The sequence below is a fragment of the Zalophus californianus genome, chromosome 4 (assembly GCF_009762305.2).
Source record: "Zalophus californianus isolate mZalCal1 chromosome 4, mZalCal1.pri.v2, whole genome shotgun sequence".
NCBI classification, from domain to species: Eukaryota; Metazoa; Chordata; class Mammalia; order Carnivora; family Otariidae; genus Zalophus; species Zalophus californianus.
In genome coordinates this window covers 77,794,653-77,819,960 of record NC_045598.1, presented here as the reverse complement: position 1 = coordinate 77,819,960, position 25,308 = coordinate 77,794,653, and the positions used below count along the sequence as shown (strand labels likewise).

Below are 25,308 nucleotides of genomic sequence, written 5' to 3'. Positions count from 1 at the left end.
ATTCCTGAGGAGTCTGGGCCATTAGTAATCCTTTGTAATTTTTCATTGACCTTAATCACAGGGCAAGATAATACTAAGAGACACTGTAAAGGATCTTTTGTGTTCCATATATATTCTTCATTTCCACCTCTTGATTCCTGTATTTGTGAATTTTGATTGTGGGAGAAGAGGCAATGTATATTGGACACTGATTCAGAGCACATTCATCATTCTGGAGAACCTTTCCCCAGCCCTGCAAGATGCCATTTGCACTGTAATTTAGTCTTCAAAAGGTCATTCCACCGTTCTATCAAGTCAGCTGCTTCAGAATGTTAGGAAACATGGCAAGACTAGTGAATTCCATGAGCACGGGCCCATTTTTGCACTTCTTTTGATATTAGGTGAATTTTTTGATCAGAAGCAATGCTTTGTGGAATACCATGACAATGAATAAGGCATTTTGTAAGTCCGTAGGTAGTAGTTTTGACAAAAGCATTTATGTGCAGGGAGGGCAAATCCATATCCAAAGTATTTATTCCAGTAAGAACAAAATGCTGCCCCTTCCATGATGAAAGCAGTTCAGTGTAAGCAACCCACCACTAGATAGCTGGCTAGTCACCCTAGGGAATGATGTCACATCAGGGGCTCAGGGTTGGTCTTTGCTGCTGGCAGATTGGACTCTTAGCAGTGGCCATAACCTCGGTGAATGGAAGTCTGTGTTGCTGAGCCCACACATAACCTCCATCCCTCCCACTATGGCTGCTTTGTTCATAAGCCTATTGGTGGCTGAGGAAAGAGGCTGACTGGTATCCACAAAATGGGTCATCCTATCCAATTGATTTTTAAAATCCTCTGCGGAGGTCACCCTTTGGTGAGCATTCCCATAGGGCACAAATAAATGTCTTCATGTTTTTTAGCCCATTCAGAGAGGTCTGTCTACATCTTCCATGGACTTCTTTGTCACCACTTTTCCCTTCCTCTACATTAAACCAAGGCATATCTGGCATTTCCAGTTTACTCACTGTGGGCCAACTTTTGGTCCATGTTTCAGCCAACCAAACAAATGCTAGAACCTTTTCTAACTCCCTAAGTTGTAACACTAAATGCAGAATCTCTGTTTAGTGAGCCTATATGAATATTAAGAACTGATTCCCATGAAAGTACATTTTGTCCAGTAAAAATGCATATGAATATAATTGGACAGGGCTAATTGCCATTTAGAAAATTGATAATTGGGTGAAGTTGACTTAGTGGAGTTAGAGTCATTGTGAATACTTTATGCCTTTACATACAAACTATATTAGATAGTAGATGAAATCACATAGGATGAATCTAGAAAATAAAATAGAGAGCTTGACAGAAAACACAATATTGAAACCCTAGGGACTGATAGACACATACACATGTGCATATAGTCATACATACCTATATGAAGTAGTAGAATTGGCAGAGGCAGCAGGGAAGATAAGTAGTAGAACTATGGAGGAGTAGCACCTCAAAATCTAAGTAAAAAGTTTTAAGCCTGGTCAGTTGTGTTAAATTCCATAGACTGTCTAGTGAAAGTAAGAGCTGAATAAAAGGACCTACTTACCATTGAGTTTTTATATCAATAGTGCATATTGATGTTGTTAGTGATGAGAGCAGTTCCAAATGTTTGAGAACTAACGCTAGTTTACAGTGGATTGAGGAACAATCCTCAAATCAATGGGAAGTATGAAAGAAGAAATAATATGTGTAAACTATGGAATTTAGAATTTGTCCCTTGAACAATAGAGGGCAATTAGAAATTTTGTAAATTGTATTGATAAAAATGTGTTCCCAATATTAGTACAGTTTTTGGGAGGTTTCTTTGGTGCTTGCTTATATCATTTGGTTTATATGAGATCTCATGATTCCATTCTCAAATGGGCCATCTGGGCTTGATGTTTTCCTTGGGATCTCTTAATTTAGAATCTTGGCAAACAAACCTGGACTACAGGTGTCAGGATTGACACTAGGACAGAAAATTCTAGTATTACTCATGAAATAAGCATGATCTCATTAAACAAAAATTATGGCACCTGGCACTTTGGATGTGGTCATTCCAAAAGAGTGCCTTTTTCCTGTTTAGTAAGGTAAGTATTTACTAAAGTGATATACCTGTTGCAGATATACTCCTTGTATAGAAATACTGTTTTAATAGTACCAGAAAATTCCTAGGAGAAATAATGTGTACTACATTGAATTAAAACGTCCTCATTTGTTTCATAAATAAACTATTCATTTAAAAAATCATCTTTTTTGGGTAGCTGGGGCAAGGGAGTATCATGTTTTAATTAAACATTTAATAGTTTTTAAATAAAGTTTTATTTTGACATTGGTCTTACTCCTAATGCATTAAAGAGTGAAAGGAACTATTTACTCAAGCTAGTTCAGTAGGAGATGATTCTCTGTGACTATTTTGGAATTTTAAGTTGTTTCTTTTCTTTACTGTGAATTAAATGTGAACTGATAGTTTCTTTTAGGAAGTCTTACATAATGGTGAATTAGATGTCTTTTTGCTTTTTTAGAACAGCTTTTTATAGAAACTGGTTTAAAAAGGGATTTAAGTGGCTACATTGGTATTCACATTAAAGAGCAGGAAAGGAAATGGAAAGGTTTTGTGCTTCCCTGGTTAATTTCTTTGAGCAGCATCTTCTTTTTCTGTTTCCAGCAGTGATTTTCATGCATATCGTTGAAGAGTTCTACATTTCTAAGAGCAAAGACATTTTTATTCTGTTGGGATTTAGGATGGTTTACATTATTGTGGATGCCCTATTTTTATTTAAAAATTTATATTTGAAAATAAAATTTTCAGTAAATGCGTATTTCCATATTGTATGACAGTGCTGTCCCATTGCAATATAATGTGAGCCACATATGCATTTTAAAATGCCATGTTAAAAGGAGTAATAATTACAGGTGAAATTAATATTCTTAAACTCAGTGTGTGTAAAATATTATTTCAGCCTGTAATCAATATAAAAATTATGAGATATTTTGCCTTTTCTTTCATATTAAGTCTTCAAAATTCAGTTTGTATTTACACTTAGATTCTTTCTCATTTGGACTTGCAATGTTTCAAGTGTGGGGTAGCCACATGTGGCTAATGGCTACACTGTTGTACAGGGCATGTCTAAGAGTCAGAACAAATTCTTAGTATCTGGATGGATGGAAAGATAAAAGGAGATATTTATCTTTGTGAATTGGATTTGATTAGTATAATAACTAGTTACCAACATAGAATAATGTGTGGCATCAATAGATGCCAAGTCTGGACTTTTTTATTCTTTGGAAAGTTATTTGGAGTAGATAAACTAGAAGTAGTGGGTAGATGGAACTTTTACACTTGGTTGCCCTTAACAACTGTATTGTGTAATTGCATTTATTTATATTATATGTACATGTTCATACTTCTACGAAATTTCACTATGTCTATAACTTGTAGCATAAATGCAATTCCAACTACAATGAAGATTTTGTGCTGCAACTAGAGAAGGAATTGGTCCAAGCCCGTCTGAGTGAAGCTGAGTCTCAGTGTGCACTAAAGGAGATGCAGGATAAAGTCCTGGATATAGAGAAGGTGAGGACAATATAAATACTGTCGCTCCCAAATTAGAGGGAACATTGTGCTGGATGTGCTTATTGAACAGTTAAATTGGACTTAGTGGTGTTTTTTTTTTTTAAAGATTTATTTATTTATTTATTTATTTATTTATTTATTTATTTATTTATTTGAGAGAGAACATGAGAGGGGGGAGGGTCAGAGGGAGAAGCAGACTCCCTGCTGAGCAGGGAGCCCGATGCGGGACTCTATCCCGGGACTCCAGGATCATGACCTGACCCGAAGGCAGTCGCTTAACCAACTGAGCCACCCAGGCGCCCTGGACTTAGTGTTTTTATACGTTGGATATCTTATATATTAGTTACTAAGAGAGGAAAGGAGAAAGGAAATAAGATTCTTAATTATTTGTTGTTGCCAACTACTCAAAGCCCCTTTTTTAAGGGTTAAAAAAAAGAAAAGAAAAGAAAAAAATAAAGGATTAGAGCCCTTTTAGAGGAAGATAACCAGAGTAATTTTGATATGAATAATATTTAATTATTGAAGAAGAGAAAGTTAGGGGATACATAATAATGGTTGTCTTCAAATATTATATCTTCATCTGCAAGAGGTAGGGTATGACTAATACATAAACATTTCAGAAAAAATTTCATCTGAGTGTTACTGTTAAAACTTTCCAAGCTACTGTAAGCCACCTCAGGATATGTGGGAAGATCTTAGCCTAAGCTATACTTACAGATGCTAATTTACTTCTTTTCAAGGTGACTAAAGAACTTTAAGGACTAGATAAGAAGTGCTTTTAGGTTTCTTACAGTTCTCAGACTTGAGAGTCTATGTTCTTGATCACAAACTCTGAATATCTCTTTTTGTCATCTATGAAATTATTGGTGGCTTGGGCTCTATGTGAAGTTTGTTCTTTTCACTATTAGGTAGTATCTAGCTATTGAATCAAAGCCTTGGAAATAATGAACATGACGGCCTCAAGTTGTTCATATTTCTTAATGAAATCAAGCAGGGTGTAACTACCATCAGTAGCAGAATAATTTTGCTAGAAATATGCTTGCTATTTTTATATTATTTTTGGAGAATTTATTCTCCTCTTTGTTGAGAAAAAGCCAGCAAGAATGCTGTAAAAAAAATGCATAACAGAATATTTGGTTTCTGGGGTGCCTGGGTGGCTCAGTCGTTAAGTGTCTGCCTTCGGCTCGGGTCATGATCCCAGGGTCCTGGAATCGAGCCCCGCATTGGGCTCCCTGCCCGACAGGAAACCTGCTTCTCCCTCTTCCACTCCCCCTGCTTGTGTTCCCTCTCTCGCTGTGTGTGTCTCTCTCTCTCTCTGTCTGTCAAATAAATAAATAAAAAATCTTAAAAAAAAAAAAATTGGTTTCTAAGTTAGGAGTACTTTAGGTACCATAATGTAGATAAGAATCTTGATTTTTCGGTGAATATTTGGTAGAAAGAAACGTCCTTGGATCCAGTTTAAAAATTGCCATTTCTTAAATAGCATTTTTGGTATTCCTGTTATAGAGTAGAAAGGAAATTAGAAGGTTTCGTGCTTCCTATGGTTAATTTCTTCATGCAGGATTCTCTTTTTATGCATATGCAGTAAATTTCTGGTATTCAACTGAGAAAATATTTAGTCCATCATAAAAATGTGTAGTTGGCAAGAATAACTTTATTCTGATCTTTGTGGGCTAAAATCTTCATGTCCTACCATGAAATATTTTAGAGTTATAAAATTTCATAGATTCAGTACTTGAAATCTCAGTAGTACCTCAGCTGACCCAAGGAGCTTTTACTAGGGCATAATTTAAGATCTCTTGGTCATGGCCCAGGGCAGTGTAATAAGGGCTACCCTGTGTCCTAAGGTGGGTTTTTCAGTAGGATAGGAGATTAGTCTAAATCTTGTACTTCTTTCAGCAAATATTTAGATCATCTTGGTATTGATCTCTTAATCCTGATATAAATAATAACTAATGTTTAAAGATTTTATACTCCTTTCCAAAGTGACATGCTGAGAAAATATAACAAAACAGTCTTTGGACTATTCTTTTCCATACATCTTTAAAATATAAATTATGTCCGTGCTTTGTTTGGAGTCCTAATCAGAGGTTAGTAAGCTTATTGCCATGTTGAAAAACATTTTAATCATGTTGCTTTAAAACTCTGATTACTGTTTTATCTGATTACTGTTTTATTAAGCAAAGCACAGTTAGACTTTTTGTGTCCTCAATATTAAGTACAATTACCCTCATACATTCCTGATAGAAATGTAAAACAGTAAGTCTGCTTTGGAAAAGCTTGACAGTTTCTTAAAAGTTAAGTGCAGAATTAGCATCTGATCCAGCAATTCTGCTCCTTAGTATAAACTCAAGAGAATTAAAAATACAGGTCCACACAAAGATTTTTACACAAATGGTCATAGCATTTTCATAATAGCCAAAAAGTGGAAACAACCCAAATTTCTGTCAGCTAATGAATGGATAAATTAAAAAAAAATTTAGCATATACACAAAATGGAATATTACTTGTCAATAAAAAGGGATGAACTTTGAAAACAAGCTAGGTTAAAGAAGCTAGTCATAAAAGGCCACATATCGTGTGATTCCATTGATATGAAATGTCCAGAATAGACAAATCCACGAGACAGAAAGTAGACTAGTGGTTGTCAGACTGGGGGAGGGGAAATGTGGAGCGACTGTTAATGGGTATAAGGGTTTCATTTTGGGGCAATTAAAATGTTCTGAAATTAGATTGTGATAATGGTTGTACAACCCTGTGAATACTCTTAAAACCACTGACTAGTGTACATTAAAAGGGTAAGTTTTATGGTTTGTGATTTATATCTCAGTAAAACTGTGTAAAATTAGGTACAATTACATATGGGACAAAATAGCTCTTACTACATACGTTTTATTTTATTTTATTCTTTAAATTTAAAAATTCCAAATTATATTTTCTCTTGCTTTAGAGAAACAACTCCTTTCCTGATGAGAATAACATTGCAAGGCTTCAGGAAGAGCTCATTGCTGTGAAACTGAGAGAAGCAGAAGCTATTATGGGATTGAAAGAACTTAGACAACAAGTCAAGGATTTAGAGGAACACTGGCAGGTATATCATTATATTTTGTATGTTTTTTAAAAAGCAGGTGAAACCTGAATATCCAGTTTGTGTGTGTTTGAAGTAGCTGATGATCAACACTAGGATTTGAGTTTAAAATGAGAAAGACTCTTTAAATGTAAAAATCTGAGAGCATTTATAAGTTGAAGGTATCTTTAAGCTGTTTCTCCCTTTTTAATTCATTTAATTAAAAAAAAGATAAAATAGAGATTAAGTCATGTTTTTGTTATTGTATCATTGTGATTTATATAACTTCTCCTAAAGAATGAAAAGAAAATTTCCCTTTATATAGGACATATTTCTTCTGTTGATATTAAATCCATTAGTTAGTATGAAACAGCAGAAGGGTGACACTAATATAAATTTGTCTATACATTTGTAAACTCTTGAAAATTGGTTATCTCACAAAATCAGGCATTTATATGCCTGCAAATTTATTCACATATGAGGGAAGGTGTTGCAAGGAACCAAAAAAAAAAACAAAACAAAAAAACCCAGAATCTAGAAGACAGATCAAGAAGGGAGAGAGGAAAGAAAAAACACTACATACCATTTCAGAATAGTGACTTTGGTTTGAATTTGGGGTGGGGCTACATCTAGCAAAGACTGAAATTAGTCCTTAACATTGCCACAGCTTTTTTATTTTGCCCCCAGAAGTGTCAGGCAGCAATAAACTGGAAATTAAAAACAAAACAAAACTGATGCTTCACCAGGGATATTTTGAGAACATTCCTAACATTGCTTCCTTAATTCATGAATGGCCCCATTTTTTCTTTTCTTGGGATTTCATTAAAAATGTAGAAATCTCTCTTATAATAAATTTAGGGTGAAAATTGCATTCTTTACAATAATCCACAGTATAAACAGATTTGAACTGTTTATGAGCTTATATTCCAGATCTGCCACTTATTGGCTATATTGACCTTTCTGAAGTTACTTAATCACCACCATTTTCCATTTTCTGACCTGTATAATGACACTAATAGTGCCTAACTTTTAAGGTTTTCTGGGGATTAAATAAAATAATGTATATACAGTGCTAAATATAGTACTGGGCATGAAATAAGTGCCAGGAAAGTTAGCTCTTATTTTGACACTGGGAATATTTGTTGCAATATAATTTTTTTTATCTTTTAGCGCCACTTAGCTCGTACTACTGGGAGGTGGAAAGACCCACCTAAGAAAAATGCTGTGAATGAGTTACAGGATGAACTGATGACCATTCGACTTAGAGAAGCTGAAACTCAGGCAGAAATAAGAGAAATAAAACAAAGGATGTTGGAAATGGAAACACAGGTATGATGGGAAAGCCCAGTAGCTTTAAAAATACCATTAGCATGGGGCACCTGGGTGGCTCAATTGGTTAAATACTGGATTCTTGATATTGGCTCAGGTCATGTGATCAGGGTTATGAGATCAAGCCCCACATTGGGTTCCACGCAGGAGGTGGAGTCTGCTTAAGATTCTCTCTCTCCCTCTCCCTCACTCTGCCCCTCCCGCCCCCCTCACACACACACTCTTTCTCTAAAAAAAAAAAAAAAAAATCATTAACAGATCAAAAGTTTATGTACAGGTTATATCACCCTAAAATAGAGCTAAGAGATGGATATATGAAACTCTCTGGATTGTAATTTCCTAGCCCAAAGAAAAAGGGCTAAAAATTATAGTCTTTGATATCGGAGATTTAATGTCTTCTTTGACCCATTTAGCAAAGTTTAAGCAAGTCATAAAACTACATTTAACTCTGTTGCCTTGTTGCACAACTTGAGAGGAAATATTCATGTAGAGCAAAATTTCTTAACCTTGACTCTATTAAGATTTTGAACCAGGTAATTCTTTATTTGGGGGACTGGCCTGTGTCTTGTAGGATGTTTACCAGCATCCCTGTCCTCTACCCACTAGATCCCAGTATCACTGTACTCCCCACCCCAGGTCGTGATGACCAAAAGAGTCTCCACACATTGCCAAATGTCCCCTCGGGGCAGAGTTGCCCTGGTTGAGAACAATTGCTGTAGACTGTAGTGTGAATGATGCTTCCTTATGTGTAATTTGGTGACTGAGCACTTAATTCCAAAATTATACTTCTTTCTTCTTAAGTCTCCCCTTTCTGTAATGAATTCTACCTTAAATATACTTGATTTAAGATCTGCAAAATCCTTTTTATGGAACTCATTTGCATTATAAACCACATTTGATTTTTATGTGGTACATTTGTGTGGACCATATTCTGTATTCTCTGTAATGTTATTTGGTTTTCAAAATATTTAGTCAGTAGGGGGCATAGTTAACTCATGTATCATTCTGTATACCTATGTGCAAAATGATCATCCAAACTTGAACATGACAACACGAATCTGTAAATCCTTTAGGTTAAATATATCTTGCTTTACATTGTTCAAAGTTATATTCTTTTATTTTTCATTATAATTAAAAATAACAGTAAGATTATGAAAAGTAGAAATCTAGCTTTTTTAATGGGAAGTTTTATTTTATAACAGATTTTATCTTCGTGTACTTATTAAAGATGCAAACACAGCTTTTAAGCCAATGTTCAGGATTTATTTAATTCTTTTTTTTTTTTTTTTAAAGACTTTACTTAGTTGAGAGAGAGAGAGAGAGCACAAGCAGGGGGAGGGGCATAGGGAGAGGGTGAACCAGGGTCCCTGCTGAGCAGGGAGCCCGACAAGGGGCTCTATCCCAGGACTCTGGGATCATGACCTGAGCTGAAGGCAGATGCTTAACCGACTGAGCCACCCAGCCGCCCCCAGATTTTATTTAAGAGTGATGAATGAATCAAATTCACAAACATCGTTTTGAGAACTTTTGAATACAAAGCACTGTCCAGCCATCAGAGAACTTAACACCTGAGAAATCAGGCGTGCACAAAACTACATTTAATATAATTCACTATATGACATGATGGTTATTAACTAATCATTTCATACTATATGTAAGTCAAGTCATTATGCTGTACACCTTAGACTTACACAGTGCTGTATATCAATTATATCTCAATAAAATTGAAAAAATGTTTAATTCAGAAATTTGGTAATTAAAGAGTTCATGAAAACTGCTGTGGAAAATAGGAGGGCAAAATTAATTCCAACTAGATGGTTTAGGGAAAGGCTTCCTAAGGAGTTTGTATTTTGAATTGTACCTGATTAAGTGTGATTTTGGATGGATTTTGCTGGAAGAGGAATGGCATAAGGCACTTTTCCCTAAATGCCAGTGCTTGAACTGATGATGGTCCATATCGAGCATCCAGATTAAGAGATTTGTCCTTGTTGATACTTTTTCGTTCCTTCATTTTAGATTTTATTTATTTATTCATGAGAGACAGAGGAGGAGAGAGAGAGAGGGAGAAGCAGAGGGAGAAGCAGGCTCCCAAGGAGCAGGGAGCCCGATGCGGGACTCGATCCCAGGACCCTGGGATCCTGACCTGAGCCGAAGGCAGACGCCTAACCATCTGAGCCACCCAGGCGCCCTCGTTCCTTCATTTTAGTGCCTTTCAGAAAATACCACCTAGGGGGACTATACCTCAGTTTATTGAGCCATACTCTTCTTTCTGTGTACCAGTTTTTGCTCTTACAGGTAGTGCTGCTCTGAACATTCTTGCACATGTTTCCTTGTGGCTAGCTCTGAGAGTTTCTTCAGGACAGGGATTCTTATATTTTTTTTAATACCATGAACTCCTTTGGCAGTCTGAAGCCTCTGGACCCTTTCTCAAAATAATGTTTTTTAATGCATAAAGTAAAATACATAAGATTGCAAAGCAAACCAGTTATATTGTAGTACAGTTCTCAAAATACTGAAAAACAAGTGTATGATATAGCACACATACAGAGACATACACAACACATTCACATGGCTGGATTCAGTGTTTTTTGTTTTAAGTTTTTATTTATTTGAGAGAGAGACAGATAGTGACAGAGATAGCGAGAGAGAGCACAAGCGGGAAGGAGAGAAGCAGGCTCCCGCTGAGCAGGAACCCAACGTGGGGCTTGATCCCAGGACCCTGGGATCCTGACCTGAGCCAAAGGCAGACACTTAACTGCCTGAGCCACCCAGGCGCCCCTGGATTCAGGTTTTTAATATTTGGGATTTTTTGTACCTAAGTTAAAATGTATTATAGTTTTTCTTTTGGGGGAGACTCTCATCTAGTTTCGGAACAAAGGTTATGAATAAGCTCATGGAATGAGTTTGGTTGTATTTTATCTTTTTTTGTTGTTGTTCTACGAAATTTTATGTAAGATTAGAATTACCTCTTACTTGAATATTTGCTGAAATCCATTCCTTTAAACAGTGTTATCTTTTTGTTTCATTTTGTGGGAATAGTACTATTGATCTTACTTATTGAAGGTTATAGATCTTTACAGGTTTTCTGTTTTTTCTTGAGTCTAGTTTGGTAAAATACGTTTCCCTAGGAGACTGTCCATTTCATCTGAATTTTCAAATTTATCACTTAGGGTTGTTCAGAGTAGTTTTTTAAGAAGTATCTTTTCTTTTTACTGGATCAATATTTGTCTCTTTTTGAATTTCTAATAGTGTTTATTTGTGCCTTTTTAAAATTTTCTTGTCAAGTCTTACAGAAGTTTGCCAGTTTTTTAGAGGCTTGCCATTGTTATTAATATTTCTAAAGACTGGGTTTTTAATTTTTGTTTGTCCTCCATGTTGTACCATTGTTTCTGTATAATTTAGTTCTGTTCTTTATTATATCCTTTAATTATGTGTTGCCTGGGTTTCATCTTTTCCCCCTTTCTTTGTACTCCTACCTACTATGTTTTCTTTTCTAATAGCATATTTTTTGTTCTTCAGTTCCATACTTTTTGACTTTCTTGTTGATTGCTTCTTTGACTCAAGAGTTGTTTACAAGTGTCTTTTATTTTTCCAGATGTATAGATTGCTGGTTCATTAGTAGTTTATATCATTATTTTAACTAAACTGCTTTGTGGTCACAGAATGTGGTCTGTAGAGTCTTATTTATATTAGATCAAATTTCTTAATTATTTAATGTATCTTAATGTATTGTTTGTATCTTCTGTATCCTTTCTAGTTTGTGTGTGTCACCTTATCTTTCAAATGTTAACTAGTAGATATCTTCTGTTGTGATTGTGGATCTGTTTATTTTTCCTTAGAATTATGATAATTTTTTTGGCTTAAAATATTCTGAGCACCTTTTAGAGGGACATACAAATGTATAATTGTTATTTCTTTCATGGTAAAATGAATCTTATTATGTACTGATCCTCTTTATCCTTCAGGATGCATTTTGATTTAGTCTGTTTGTCTTAATACAGTTATCTAAGCTGTTTATTGTTTAGTATTTGCTTTATGTATCTTTTTCCATCTTTTTAATTTCAACCTATTACATCTCTGATAAACTGCATATAAGTGGATGTTTTTAAAAATCCAGTCTGACAAATGGTTGTACAACTCTCTGAATATACTAAAACCACTGAAGTCTAGGTACACTTTAAGTAGGTGAATTTTATGATGTGTGTATCTCAATAAAGCTATAAAAATGCAGTCTCAGTCTCTTTTAAGTGTCATATGTAGTCCATGTTTAATGATTCAATTTGGCTTAGTGTCTGTCACCTTGCTAGTTATTCTCTCTTCCATCTGTTCTTTCTTTTTTCTTCTTTCTCTTGGATTTGAGGCATTTATTATAATTCCATTTTATCTCCACAGTTGACTTATTTATACTCAACTTTTTGGGGTATTTTTGTTTGTTTGTTTGTTTGTTTTTACTGGTTGCTCTAGGTTTTTCAGTATACATCTAATCAGAGCTTGTCTTCAAATAATATCGTACCCTTCCCATATAGTATAAGGACCTTACAACAGTATATTCCCAGTTCTTCCCTCTTCCTTTGTGCTATTGTCATATATTTTATTTTTACATAGAGTACAAACATGTCATATGTGCTACTAATTTTGCTTTAATCAGTTACCTTTCAGAGAAATTTTAAAAAATTTTAATGAAGTTTATTTTCCCTTCCATTCCTTTTTGGTGTTCTGTTTTTTTGTTTTGTTTTTTTATAGATCCATGTTTCTGTCTGGTGTTGTATTCCTTGTGCTTGAAGAACTTCGTTTAACTTTTCTTTTACTGATGGTCAGCTGGCAGTGGATTCTTAATTTTGTTTCTTTGGGAAAGTATTTCTCCAATTTTAAGATACATATTTGCTGGATATTGTATTCTGGGTCTTTTTGTTGTTGTTGTCTTCAACGCTTTAAGTTATTCTTCTTGTCAGAAACCACGCAAGCCAAAATTCTGTTGTCATTCTGTTTTTGTTCATCTGCCTGTAATGTGTTTGTCCCTCTGCTTACCCTTAAGGTTTTCTCTTTTGTTTTTAGCAGTTTGAAGATGAAATGACTTGATGTACTTTTTTGCTTTGTTTTTTTCCTCTGAGTTTCTTGGCCCTCTGGATTTGTGTCTATCATGAAATTTGGAAAATTCTTGGTTATTCTTTCTTATTTCTTCTGTCCCACCATACTCTTTTTTCCTCCTGGGACTCCCATTACACATACATCAGATTATTTGATATTGATAGTAACTCTTGGATGTTCTGTTCTTTTTTTCCTCATTATTTGTTCTCTTTGTGTTTCAGTTTCTGTTGACTTAAATATTTCTATTGACTTAATGTTAAGTTCACTGATTCTTTCTTCCACTTTGTGAGTTGTCTGATGAGCCATTGAAGGCATTCTTCACATCTGTTACTGTGTTTTTCATTTCTAGCGTGTCCATTTGATTCTTTTAGTTTTTATTTCTCTGCTGATATTAGCTATGTGATCTTGCATGTTTTTCACTTTTCTTTTAGAGCCTTTAGCATATTAATCACAGTTATTGTAAATTCCCTTCAGGTAATTTTAATACCTGTGTCGTATGTGAGGCTGATTCTGTTGATTGCTTTGTCTCTTGGTAATGTTTTGTTTTTTCTTACCTGTTCCTCTGCTTTGTAATTTTTTGTTGAAAACTGAATATCTTGAGTAGGACAGTAGACTAAGGTAGTAGTTTTTATGCCTGGAAATGGGCATACCTTTTCCTCTGCGAGGCCTTTAATGTGGGGGATTTGAGTTAATATAGTCAGGAGTTGGGCTGGGTTTGAGGTTTGTTGTTTCTGTGGTTACCCTCATTGCACCACAGGCTTCAAATTCCTTTAGCACTATCTTATTTTTAGATTGGGGGCTGGTTTGCCAACAGGTTTTCTCAGCGTCTTTAGGTCTTCCATTTACACAGCACTTCAGGGAGAGTCAGTCTCCAGAGTGTTCCACTGTTACTTGTTACAGGAAGTTGGAGGGGCAGAAGTCTTCCCCATTTTTCTGATAAAACCTCAGTCTTAGGCTGCATTGTGTCCCTGGATCTGGAGTGTTTGACTTTCTTAGTGCTCCTGCCTGACCACCAGCTGTAGTCTAGGCCCACAATATATAGTCCTGTCCCTTCCTCAGATCAGTGATTTCCCCAGTGCTCCAGGGGCAACAGTGTTTCTTGGCCTGGGAAGCCTACAAAACCTTTTATTCCCTAGAAGAGACAAGCGAGGTTTAGTGCTCCTTCTGTATTGCCTGCTCTTCTCGTCCCTCAAGCCTGCGCTGTGGAGGTCTCTTTCTCAAGACTCTCATCAGTCTTTTTTGTGGGTACCTCTTGGGGTCCATGAAGAAAAAGTGTATAAGAGCTTGTGAACTCTGCTGTTCCCCTTAGGCTCCACACTCTCTTGTCAGCCAACACTTGGCTGCAACCAATTTGATAATATTCTGGCTGAATTTTTTTTTTTTTTCCCAATACGTGCCCTCTTTAATACCCATCACCAGGCTAACCCATCCCCCCAACCCCCTCCCCTGGCTGAATTATTCTTTTTTTTTTCCTTTGAATTTAATGAGTTTACATCAAAAAATTAGGTAGTCATTTTACATTTAAGGAATAAAAATCTTTAAAAAAAATACAAAGAGTGAAAGGATTTTAACCAAGTTTACATTTTTTTGCTATAGTTTTTAACAATTCATCTCATCTTATTGCAATGTGCAAATGCATTTGCAGCACCCATTACAATCATGAAAACTAAATTTAAGGAAGTACATTGTTACTAATAACCCTCAGAGGAAACTGATTTACTTTCTACTAAAGACTCTATGGTATATAAGCATTACATAATAATGCTATTTAACCACCTTTTGTCATAAGAACCATCACCAAAGTTTTCTGGAAATGAGTCCACATAAAAATTAAATATTTAAAAGGTGAAATGTTCCTTATTTTAACTTTAGCAAGATCTTTCTTTTTCATTGTTAAGAAATACTTAGTTTTATTTTATTTTTATTTATTTGTTTTTTTAAAGATTTTATTTATTTGACAGAGACAGAGCAGGAACACAAGCAGAGGGAGTGGGAGAGGGAGAGCAGGCTTCCCGCCGAGGAGGGAGCCCGATGTGGGGCTGGATCCCAGGACCCTGGGATCATGACCTGAGCTGAAGGCAGACATTTAACGACTGAGCCACCCAGGCGCCCAAGAAATACTTAAATAGTTTTAAAGCAAAAGCTGTTAAGAGTAGAGCCTAGAGAGCTAAAACTGTACTCCTGAGTTCAAACTTACAGATAAGTCTTTTGTAAATAGTTATCAATAAAATATCCTCCCTCCCCATCCCCCTGCCCCAAATCTTGTATTGTTTCTTACAAAACTTTGGTCAAGAGTAGAAATATATCCAGGCAGATGTATGTGCCGTGCCGTACAATAGCAAGAACTAGCCCAACTAATGACTTTGGGTTTTAGAAATAGAAGGCAATTAAAATGTACTCAAAGTTACATTAAGAAAAGCTTTCACAGGGTAATATAGAAACAGTCACAAAGATTAAGAAAATACTGATATCAAAGTACAAATGACTACAATGTTAAATAGACAAAAACTACTATACAAGAGCCTCTTTTAAAATTAAAAATAACACAACACATGAGTCAGGATTATTTTCCTGTTCTACTCATGAGTTTTAGTCTTTATATTCATAGGGTTGGTTATGTTGACATCTGGTAGAGTTTCTTATGACAGCTGATGAGGTTTCATTCAAACTGCAGAGGGTGGTTCTTCCCCAAGGAGCCGCTCAGTTCTGGTCACAACTTGGTCATCGCACAATCTCAAAGTAGTGCAGTATCGCCATGATGTGCTGAGGCATGAAGACATATCCTGTGTACAGGGCCATCCCCACAGTGGAAACCAGCATGGAATTGGTAGTAGAACCAGGACATTTGTTTCCAGGCCCGCACCAGTGCCATCCCCGCCGCATGCCTCCGTCGTTGAGGCCGAGCGTCAGTCTGTCCAGCCGGCCTCCGGTTAGCTTCTCCAGCCCCCGACCGCGAGCGGCTAAATTATTCTTAACAGCTTCTGGCTTCATCTGCCCTGTCTGTCCTTAGATTTGGGGATGGTTGGTTGCCTTGTCACCTCACCTGTCAGGTTTCAACAAAAGTCGTGAATTTAGAATTTGGCTGGCCTTTTTTTTTTTTTTTTTTAATTGAAAGAGTGAGAGTGCTCTTTCTATTCTACAACCCCATCAGGAACTCTTTATTATGATGTATTTAAAATTATTTTCTTTTTTCAATTTATTTCTTCCCTTTTTTCTATTTTTCCCCTCCTTTCTTGCTTTTTTATTAGATTAATTTAGATGTTTCTTTTTCTGCTACTGGTTTGACTTTTATAATTTCTTTTCTTTTCTATTAGTGTTTATTACCTGAAAAAAATTAAAAATGCTCCCCTGACTGAACAAAGTTTGATGTTGATAATTACCTCCATCTTCCTTCTAAATTGTATAAGGGCCTTGGAAGATCTTCATGTGCTCTTCTTCCATCTTCCAGTCTTATATCTTACCATTATTGTACATCTTTTTTATATCCAAATTACTAGACATTTTTGTTGTTTTATGGAGTCAGTGGTTATTTGGATTTGTCTATTTGCACACTTATCGCTCTCTGTTACTGTTATTTAACAGTTTCTGATTTCAATCATGAGTAGTAAACTCTCACTTTCTTAAAGGTAAACATACTTTTTCTCTCTCTTACATGATAGTTCAGCTGAATATACGATTGTAGGATGAAATTTATTTTTTTAAGCACTACAAAGTTTTCCTGTTGAGATGGCTGCTGCATATTTCACTTTCCCCCTTAACAGAGACCTGGTTTTGCCCTTGATTAGTCTCTTTCCATTAGCATTCTGTTTTCTTAAAATGTATCTTAGCGAGGGTTTATTTGTATTTATCCTGTCTAGAACTAGTTGTGTTTCCCGAAATGTGGATTCATATATATATATTTTTTTTTTCCAGTTTTAAAATTCTCAAGTATTGTCATCTCTTAGACTATCCTATCACACTTTTTTCTTTGTTTTCTGTTTTATCCTGCAACCCCCATTAGGTGTATTTTGTACCTCGTAACTCTCTTCTATGTCTCTTGACCTCTTCTGGAACACTCTTTCTTTCTTTCTTTTTTTAATTTTATTTATTTATTTGACATAGAGAGACACAGCGAGAGAGGGAACACAAGCAGGGGGAGTGGGAGAGGGAGAAGCAGGCTTCCCGCTGAGCAGGGAGCCCGATGCGGGGCTTGATCCCAGGGCCCTGAGATCATGACCCGAAATGAAGGCAGACGCCTAACGACTAAGCCACTGAGGCGCCCCTCTGGAACACTATTTCTTCAGTGTAGCTAATCCCCTTTAACCCTTTAGTTAATTTTTAACATTATTGGCTATATTAACTTCAAGAAGTTGTATTTGGTTATTTTTCAAATTTGCTAAATGTGGTTTTTTAAAAAAAAAAAGATTATTTATTTGAGAGAGAGAGAAGGAGAGCACATGTATGAATCGGGGGAGGAGCAGAAGGAGAGGGACAAGCAGCCTCCATGCTGAGCCAGGCACTGGGCTTCATCCCACGACCCTGAGCTCATGAGCTGTGCCAAAATCAAGAGTTGGATGCTTAACCAACTGAGCTACCCTGGCGCACCCAAATTTGCTAAATGTTTTTTGATAGTTACTTGTTCTTTGCTTATGTTTTGCTTCCTCTTTTTATGTCTAATAATTTTAAATAAATTATTTTATATAAAGTCCTTACATGATTACTATCTAGAGTTTTTAAAAAATCTGTTCTTGTTATCCTTCTGTCTACAGTTTCTTACTCATCAATTTTCGGTTTTGTTTATGTGTGGAGTTTTATAATTTTGGATCATGGGCTTGTATTGAGGGGTGGAGGGAGGATTTCTATCTGTGGGAATTCTTTACAGCTTATGTTGAAGGTATGTCCCTCTGAAGTGTAGTTATTTGTTCGGTGGTAGGAGGGAAGACAGTAAAAAGAAGTTGTGGAACATTTTGAATCTAAGTGCTAAGTACTGGAGTACTAAGAAGTTTACTGTTTTGTAGACAGATAGTGAATCAGGAAGAGGAGTAAAAGTAAAAATGAAGAAACTCAGAAATGGTAGAAAGTTTTGGAGCTTAAATCTATTACACGATGCAGATTTTTTAATAAAACTGAAGGCAGGGTCATTTTTATTGAGTGAGGTAGGATAGATGTAATAATAGTAACAACCAGGGATTTATTAAGTATCTGTTTAATTTCAAACATTGCGTGAGCTTTTTTTCTCAAATGATTCTTACTCATACGTATGATTTTCTTTTGTCGTGTGGTTCTTACAGCGCAGCCTTTAAAGTTGGGTGATGATGTCCATGCTTGTACCAGGGTGCTGGAACTTGATGGGATTAGATAAGGTTAGCAAGGTCGAAGAACTGTAAAATGAGGAGCCAGATTTTCCTGTCTTTGGTTATAAAATCCCTACTGTTTCTTTCAGACCCCAAATGGAATATTTTGGGGTTAAAAGAAATCAGACATGGGGAAACTACCTCATGTCAATCAATTTAAGGTCTCTATATATTTTTTAGCACGTTCTGTAGTTGTAATACATTAAGCGCCACCTTTTATTGAGTTCTTTCTATAGGTTAAGCCCTGTTCCATGTAATCTCTCATTTAATACTGAAGAGAACCGAATGAGAAATAAGGAGTATTTTTGTATACATTTTTTCAATGATGAAATAGAAATATTATATATATAACTAGTTTGCTTAATCACCAAATAACAAGTCAGAATTCAAAACCAGTTCATGTTCCATAAAAAGACTGTGCTGTACATTGGAAGAATATAGAAGTGCATATGACACATTTCATGACATCAAGGACTTTACAGTCCAGTAAATGATGATGGAACTTTTCAGGCAGTCTGTTCTTTCTTTTGGGAATGGGAAAGAGGAATTGAAGTCATCATATTTCTGTATCTACTCATTTGTGTAACACTGCCTATTTCAGAAATTAATACCTTCAAGGTCTGTGTAAACATTCTTGAAGTTTGTAGATATTTATTGTATAAACAGAGAGAATTAGGAAGAGTTTCTAATATGGACCTTAAGTATTCTTTTGGATGACTTGATTTTTTTAAAGCACGTTCAAATTTTTTTTTTTTAGCATTTAACTATTTGTTAAATAAAATCCACCTGTAACAATAATAGCATTTTATATAATGTTATTGAGGTATAAAATGGGGAGGTAGAAATTTGTAGGTTTTTCGGTATGTTTAATGTCTGAGTATTTATATTTTTAATTATTAGAATCAGATCAATAGTAACCATCTTCGAAGAGCCGAACAAGAGGTGATTAGTCTACATGAGAAGGTGCAATATCTTTCGGCACAGAACAAAGGACTACTTACTCAATTAAGTGAAGCAAAGCGCAAACAAGCAGAGATTGAATGCAAGGTAAATATCAGCCACCTAATGTTTTTGTCAATATAATAATGCCTTTTTGTTTTGTCTCTTCATTATTTTAAAAGCAAATAAAACCAAAAGGAGGTAGCTTTATTTCCCACTTTTCCTGAACTTGGTTTGGTGGTTGCTTTCAGACAGGGTTAGCTCATCTTGCTGTGAGGTGGATTTCAGGCAGGAAACCTCATTTTCACCCATTGGTTAAATGCCAGTTTAGGAAATTAAGTTAATCAAGTGGTTGAAAATTGGTATCTCTTTATAATTTTTCTTTTGACTTGTAGCCCTTTAAAACTGAAGCTTTTGGGGAGCCTGGGTGGGTCAGATGGTTAAGCGTCTGCCTTCGGCTCAGGTCATGATCCCAGGGTCCTGGGATCGAGTCCTGCATCGGGCTCCCTGCTCCTTGGGAGCCTGCTTCTCCCTCTGCTTCTCTCCCTCTCTCTCTCCCTCTGTCTCTCATGAATAAATAAATAAAATATTTTTTAAAAAGAATTAAAAAATAAAATAAAACTGAAGCTTTTATTAAAATCACAACCAAAAGGTAATTTAGAGAGGTTAGGGCAACTCTGCTTTGGTCAATATGGTATCGGTAGGCACTCGATATATGTTTTCTGGGTAGAGAGCAAAAGAAGTGTGTTTGCCCATGGATTGGGAAAATTGTGTACATTTCCCATTATTATTTTAATTGGTTTTTCTATTTTGTGGGTGTGAAGTGTTTGGATTTATAAATCATCAAAAAGTATGCAAGTAAATGTTTTCCTGAAATCAATGTACAGTACAACAGTAGTGAGAGAGTGAGGGGATGAAGAGTGGGGTGGATGCGGAGGGGGGTAGAGGAGAGAAGGTGAGTGTGAGAGAAAGAGAGAGAAATAACTAAAGAGATGACTGTGATCTGAGCATTAGAATAGATTACTGAGGACAAGTTATGGGATTTTAAAAATAAACTAGGCATCCATCTTTCCATGGTGAGACCGCAGGAATGATGCCCTTTAAAGAGTCCAGCCTTATTATTCTATGATAAGAAATAAGACTTTCAGTGGTACATATGAAGCTGTAATTCCATCAACTTGTTCTGGTGTCATTAAAAACCAAGAGTGAAGCTTGAGTGGTTTATTGGTGTCACTGAAATCCAGAGATGAAATTACATCCTAATAAATATGCATGGCTGTTGCAATTTACACTGACAGAAATCTGTAGGCAGTACTGAAATTTGTACTAACTTAAAATTAGTCCCTCTACAAGGATATGAGTAGACTAATTTAAAAATAAAATGATGTGATGTGAGGTTATATCATTTTGATTTGTCTTTATAATATGTGATTAAATTTTATGATGCCGTATTGTCTGTGCTGACTTATTTTTAATAAAGAGCTAAACTTAATCTTTTTTCATTATTGGTATAAGTTTTCCTTAAATATAGGTTGATAACACTGTTACTGGATTTAATATTGTTCCTCAAATGCCTTAGCACCTTTTAAGCAAAGTAAAATGTTCTTTGGAAATAATTTTTGGGATTTGCTGATGAAAAAAAATATATATATATTTTTTAAGTTTAAGTAATAGGCCCAGACTCAGAATTTTAGAAAATTTTAAGAACCAATATGAGATTTTATTTAATTTTTAACTGTTCAGTAATAATACTGTGAAATTTGTTACGGATGTTGATTCTGATATCTGCCTGTGTGTTTACCCTGTATATTGATTTATTCAGTGTTTTGTAATACCTTTTGTAGATTTTGAGAATGACCAGTGTGTTGTTACCATAGCACCTAGTACATTGTAATTAAGTATGTATATTTTACCGTGTTTTGCTGGAACAGTTCAGGAACAAATCCTAACTTTTTCAAGGAAGCTAGGCCTTCAATTATAGAAATCGGATTCATTTTCATTTAGTTTTTTTTTTTAAGACTTTATTTATTTGAGAGCGAGAGAGCGCACATGTGGGCATGTGCACGAGTTGGGCGGAAGGGCAGAGGAAGAGGAAGACACAGACTCTTCGCTGAGCCGGGAGTTGGACTGTGGGTGGGCTCAGTCCCAGGACCCCAGGATCATACCTGAGCTGAAGGCAGACACTTAATCCACTCAGTCACCCAGGTGCCCCTCATTTAGTTTTATATGATTATAGCTTGTAATTTGTTGATACTTATTAAATTTCATTTTACTTTTCATTTATGTAATATATTAAGATACTGTTTTAGTATTGTTATTTTCCCTCTACAACTGAATTTGAATGTTCCCACTTAAAGATAAAAATCGTGGAAGTCTGTGATCTCCAATATGAAAATTCAAAACACTCTGAAACCTACATGTTTTCTCATAAATTTCACACATTAATTGGGATGGCCATTTGTAATTTTTATTTTATCCCACTTGGTGTGAATATTTATACTTTACAGTTTCATTGTGTCTAGCACTAAGCATAGTATTTCATTATGGATGCAGCCACTGGATAATGTATGGTTTATGTACCTTGTTATTTTTCTAAAATCTAAAAAATCAAATTATATGAGAAACCTAGCCCCCAAGATTTTAGTAATGAGATTGTGGGATTTCCTACATAAATCTAAGTTTGAAGATGATAGAAAGATTTTATATTCTCTAGTTCTACATATATAGAGATACCGATACAGATATGTATATTCATGAGAAGAGGTATGTTGAATCAGACATAAACTTGTAAAATTGTCTGATAAGTAATTTTAAGTGAGGAAAGTCAGAGTATTTTACTATGATTATAACATTGTGCATATATGGAGTAATGACAGGAAAGAAACAGGCAGAAAATAAACCTGGTGCTTATAAATAATACAAACTTTAATAGCTTAATACATATGCATTTTTTCATAATGCTTTGATTTTTTAACTGAGTATAAATGAAAGCATTGTTCACACTCTTTCCCCTTTTATCTCATTCTCTTCCTGACTCTACCACATACCCTTTCTTTTATTTTTTGCTAAGTAACTGCTTTCATTATTTTCTGATATGTCCTTTCAGAGTTTTTTTGTTTTTGTTTTTTTTAAGATTTTATTTATTTGTGAGAGTGTGAGTGAGAGAGAGCATGAGAGGGGTGGAGGGGCAGGGGGAGAGAGGGAAACAGACTCCCTACTGAGCAGGAAACCTGATGCAGGACTCGATCCCAGGATCCTGGGATCATGACCTGAGCCGATGGCGGCCACTTAACTGACTGAGCCACCCAGGCGTCCCTATTTATTTTTTTTTAAAGATTTTTATTTATTTGTCAGAGAGAGAGCGTGCACAAGCAGGAGGTTCGGCAGGCAGAGGGAAAAGCAGGCGCCCTGCTCAGCAAGGAGCCCGATGCAGGACTCGATCCCAGGACCCTGGGATCATGACTTGAGATGAAGGCAAATGCTTAACCGACTGAGCCACCCAGCTGCCCCTTTCAGAGTTTCTTTTAGGCAAAATAAAAGCAAGTAAAAGTACATAATTTTTCTTTTCACTTTCTTACATAGAAGTTAACATATTGTATGTTCTTCTCTTTGCTTTTTTTGTCACTGTGGTGCTTTTTTTTATGTCATGTTTTGTAGAGCTTTTAGTATCAGTGTTTCAAGAGTCTTCTCATTAGTTTCTAAGGTACATTGTTTTCCATTGCATGGATGTACTGTAGTATACTTAACTAGATCCTTGTTGATGGGCACATGGATAGTTCCCAGTGTTTTGCTGCCACAGTGTAGTGAATAACCTTGTACATATATAATTTCAGACATAAAGAGTTATAGCTACATTCCTGTAGAGGTATATCTACACGTTCTCTTAGATTGTGTGAAATGGGTAAATGCATCTGTACTTTATACAATTTTGTCAGATAACACTCCTTAGGGTTATACCATTCTGTACTCTGACCAAGAGGACATGATAGTACCTGTTTCTCCATTGTGTTACAACTTGCATATTTTAGGACAGTGATTCTCAAATAGGGATGGGGGGAGGTGAGATTATGAGACTTCAAAGAATGATGGTATCTATTTACATATTCGGCAAATATTTGGGCAGCTTTTATTTGTCAGTCTTATAGACTCTGGGGATTCAGTAGTGAAGAAGGTAAGCGGTGTGTTTAGTGAGGCAATAAGTAAAAATTACACAAGATTGTTACTAATGATGTACTATAAAGTGAGAGGTAAGGGGAAGTGGTGATTAAGATGGAGTGCCAGGAGGTGCTATCAAAGCTGAGATGTGAAGAATAGGAAAGAAACAACCATATGAAGAGCCGGGGGGAAGATCCTGGTATGAAAAGGGCAGAGTTCAAGATCCAAAAGCAGGAAAGAAGTTGGTTGCTGAGTCTTGTATAAAGTAAAAAGCTAATGAAATAAAACCAGGGAAGTAGGTTGGGACTCCACTTCTTACCATATAAAATTTTAGGGCCCATACTAATGAGTTTGGGTTTTACTCTTAAGTGCTGTGGGAGGCTATTGAAAGGTTTTAAACAGGAAATCAGCTATGACTTTTTTTGTGTTTTGCTGTATTTGCTTCAGTTTTTTTTTCTTTTAATTTTGAATTTTTTTATAGATATATATTTTTTTACTTTTTTATTTTTTATTGTTATGTTAATCACCATACATTACATCATCAGCTTCTCCTAATGTTAACATCTTACATAACCATGATACATTTATCAGTACTAAGAAATGAATGATGATATAATGTTATTACTAAACTACAGACTTTATTCAGATCTTCCCATTATGTCTCTGTCTCCTCCAATCTGTGACAGTTTCTTAATGTTTTCTTATCTTTTCTTACCTTGATTATTGACGAATACTGGTCAGATACTTTGTAGAATATCCCTTAGTTTGAGATTGTATGTTTTCTCATGACTAGACTGAGATAATGTATTTTAGGAAAGAATACATTGTTGAAGTGTCCTTTTCAGCACATGATGTTAGAAGACATATTGTATTAATATGTCTTATGGTTAGTGCTGTTAACCTTGATCATTTAAGTTGGTGTCTGCCAGCTTTTTCCACTACAGAACTTTTTTCCTCTCAAACTCTGTTCATTAAGGCAAGTTACTAAGTCCAGCCCATAGCAGGCAGGGTGTTAAGGAGTGTTAAGTATCAAAGAATGTGTGGACATATATTAAAATCACCACAGTAATTAATAAATATTTGGGGGGAACTATTTTGAGGCCGTGCAAATATCCTTAAAGTTTCAGCAACTAATTTTAGCATTTATTAGGGGATATTGCTTGTAGCAATTAATATAATTTGTTTTTAAAAGAACACACACACCACTGTGTGTGGAGATAGGTTTGAAGTAGGGTTGGAGATTTGTTACGAGATCATCAGGAAGTAGTACAAGACAGAGGTACTAGCTTGGGCTCAGGTATTGGCATTTAAATAAAGAGAAGTAGATAAATTCACAATCTGGTTTTGTACAGAACCAAGATTTGGTGATTAGATTGAAGAGGGGGAAAATTAGGGGGAATTTGGGTTTTTTACTTGATTAACATAATTTTGTATAATTTGTAAGTATGAATTTATATAATTCAACTTATATATAACATATAAATAATATAATTTTATTTTAATAATATAATTTTTATACACTGTTAACTAAAATTAGTAGACTATAAATGTATTAGTTATCTTACTATTTTTAAAATTACCTCTAAAACTTAGTGGCTTAAAATAGCAATAAGCACCAGTATCCTAGAGTTTTTGTGGGTCAGAAGTTTAGGAGCAGCTTAGCCAAGTGGTTCTGGTTTAGAGTCTCTTATGAGGCTGCAGTCATCTGAAGGCTTAACTGGAGTTAAAGGATAAGGTGCTTTACATGGCTCTCTCACAAGGCTGAAAGTTGGTGCTGGCTGTTGGCGACATCACTGGCCTCAAGCGGATTTCTCCTA

The 25,308-nt window shown here is 35.5% G+C and overlaps 1 protein-coding gene across 13 annotated transcripts in view; it reads left to right on the top strand.

Moving 5' to 3' along the window:
* EVI5 (ecotropic viral integration site 5) overlaps positions 1–25,308 on the top strand; it is a 197,574-nt gene that overhangs the window by 108,663 nt on the left and 63,603 nt on the right. For all 13 annotated transcript variants that reach the window (XR_003523070.2, XR_003523072.2, XM_027611578.2 and 10 more), the window contains 4 exons: positions 3,446–3,580; positions 6,531–6,671; positions 7,818–7,976; positions 19,298–19,444. Coding sequence is in view for 11 of the 13 variants with exons in the window: in XM_027611578.2 (XP_027467379.1) it covers positions 3,446–3,580; positions 6,531–6,671; positions 7,818–7,976; positions 19,298–19,444 (582 nt within the window). In the remaining 2 variants the exon portion in view is untranslated. The remainder of the gene's footprint in view (positions 1–3,445; positions 3,581–6,530; positions 6,672–7,817; positions 7,977–19,297; positions 19,445–25,308) is intronic.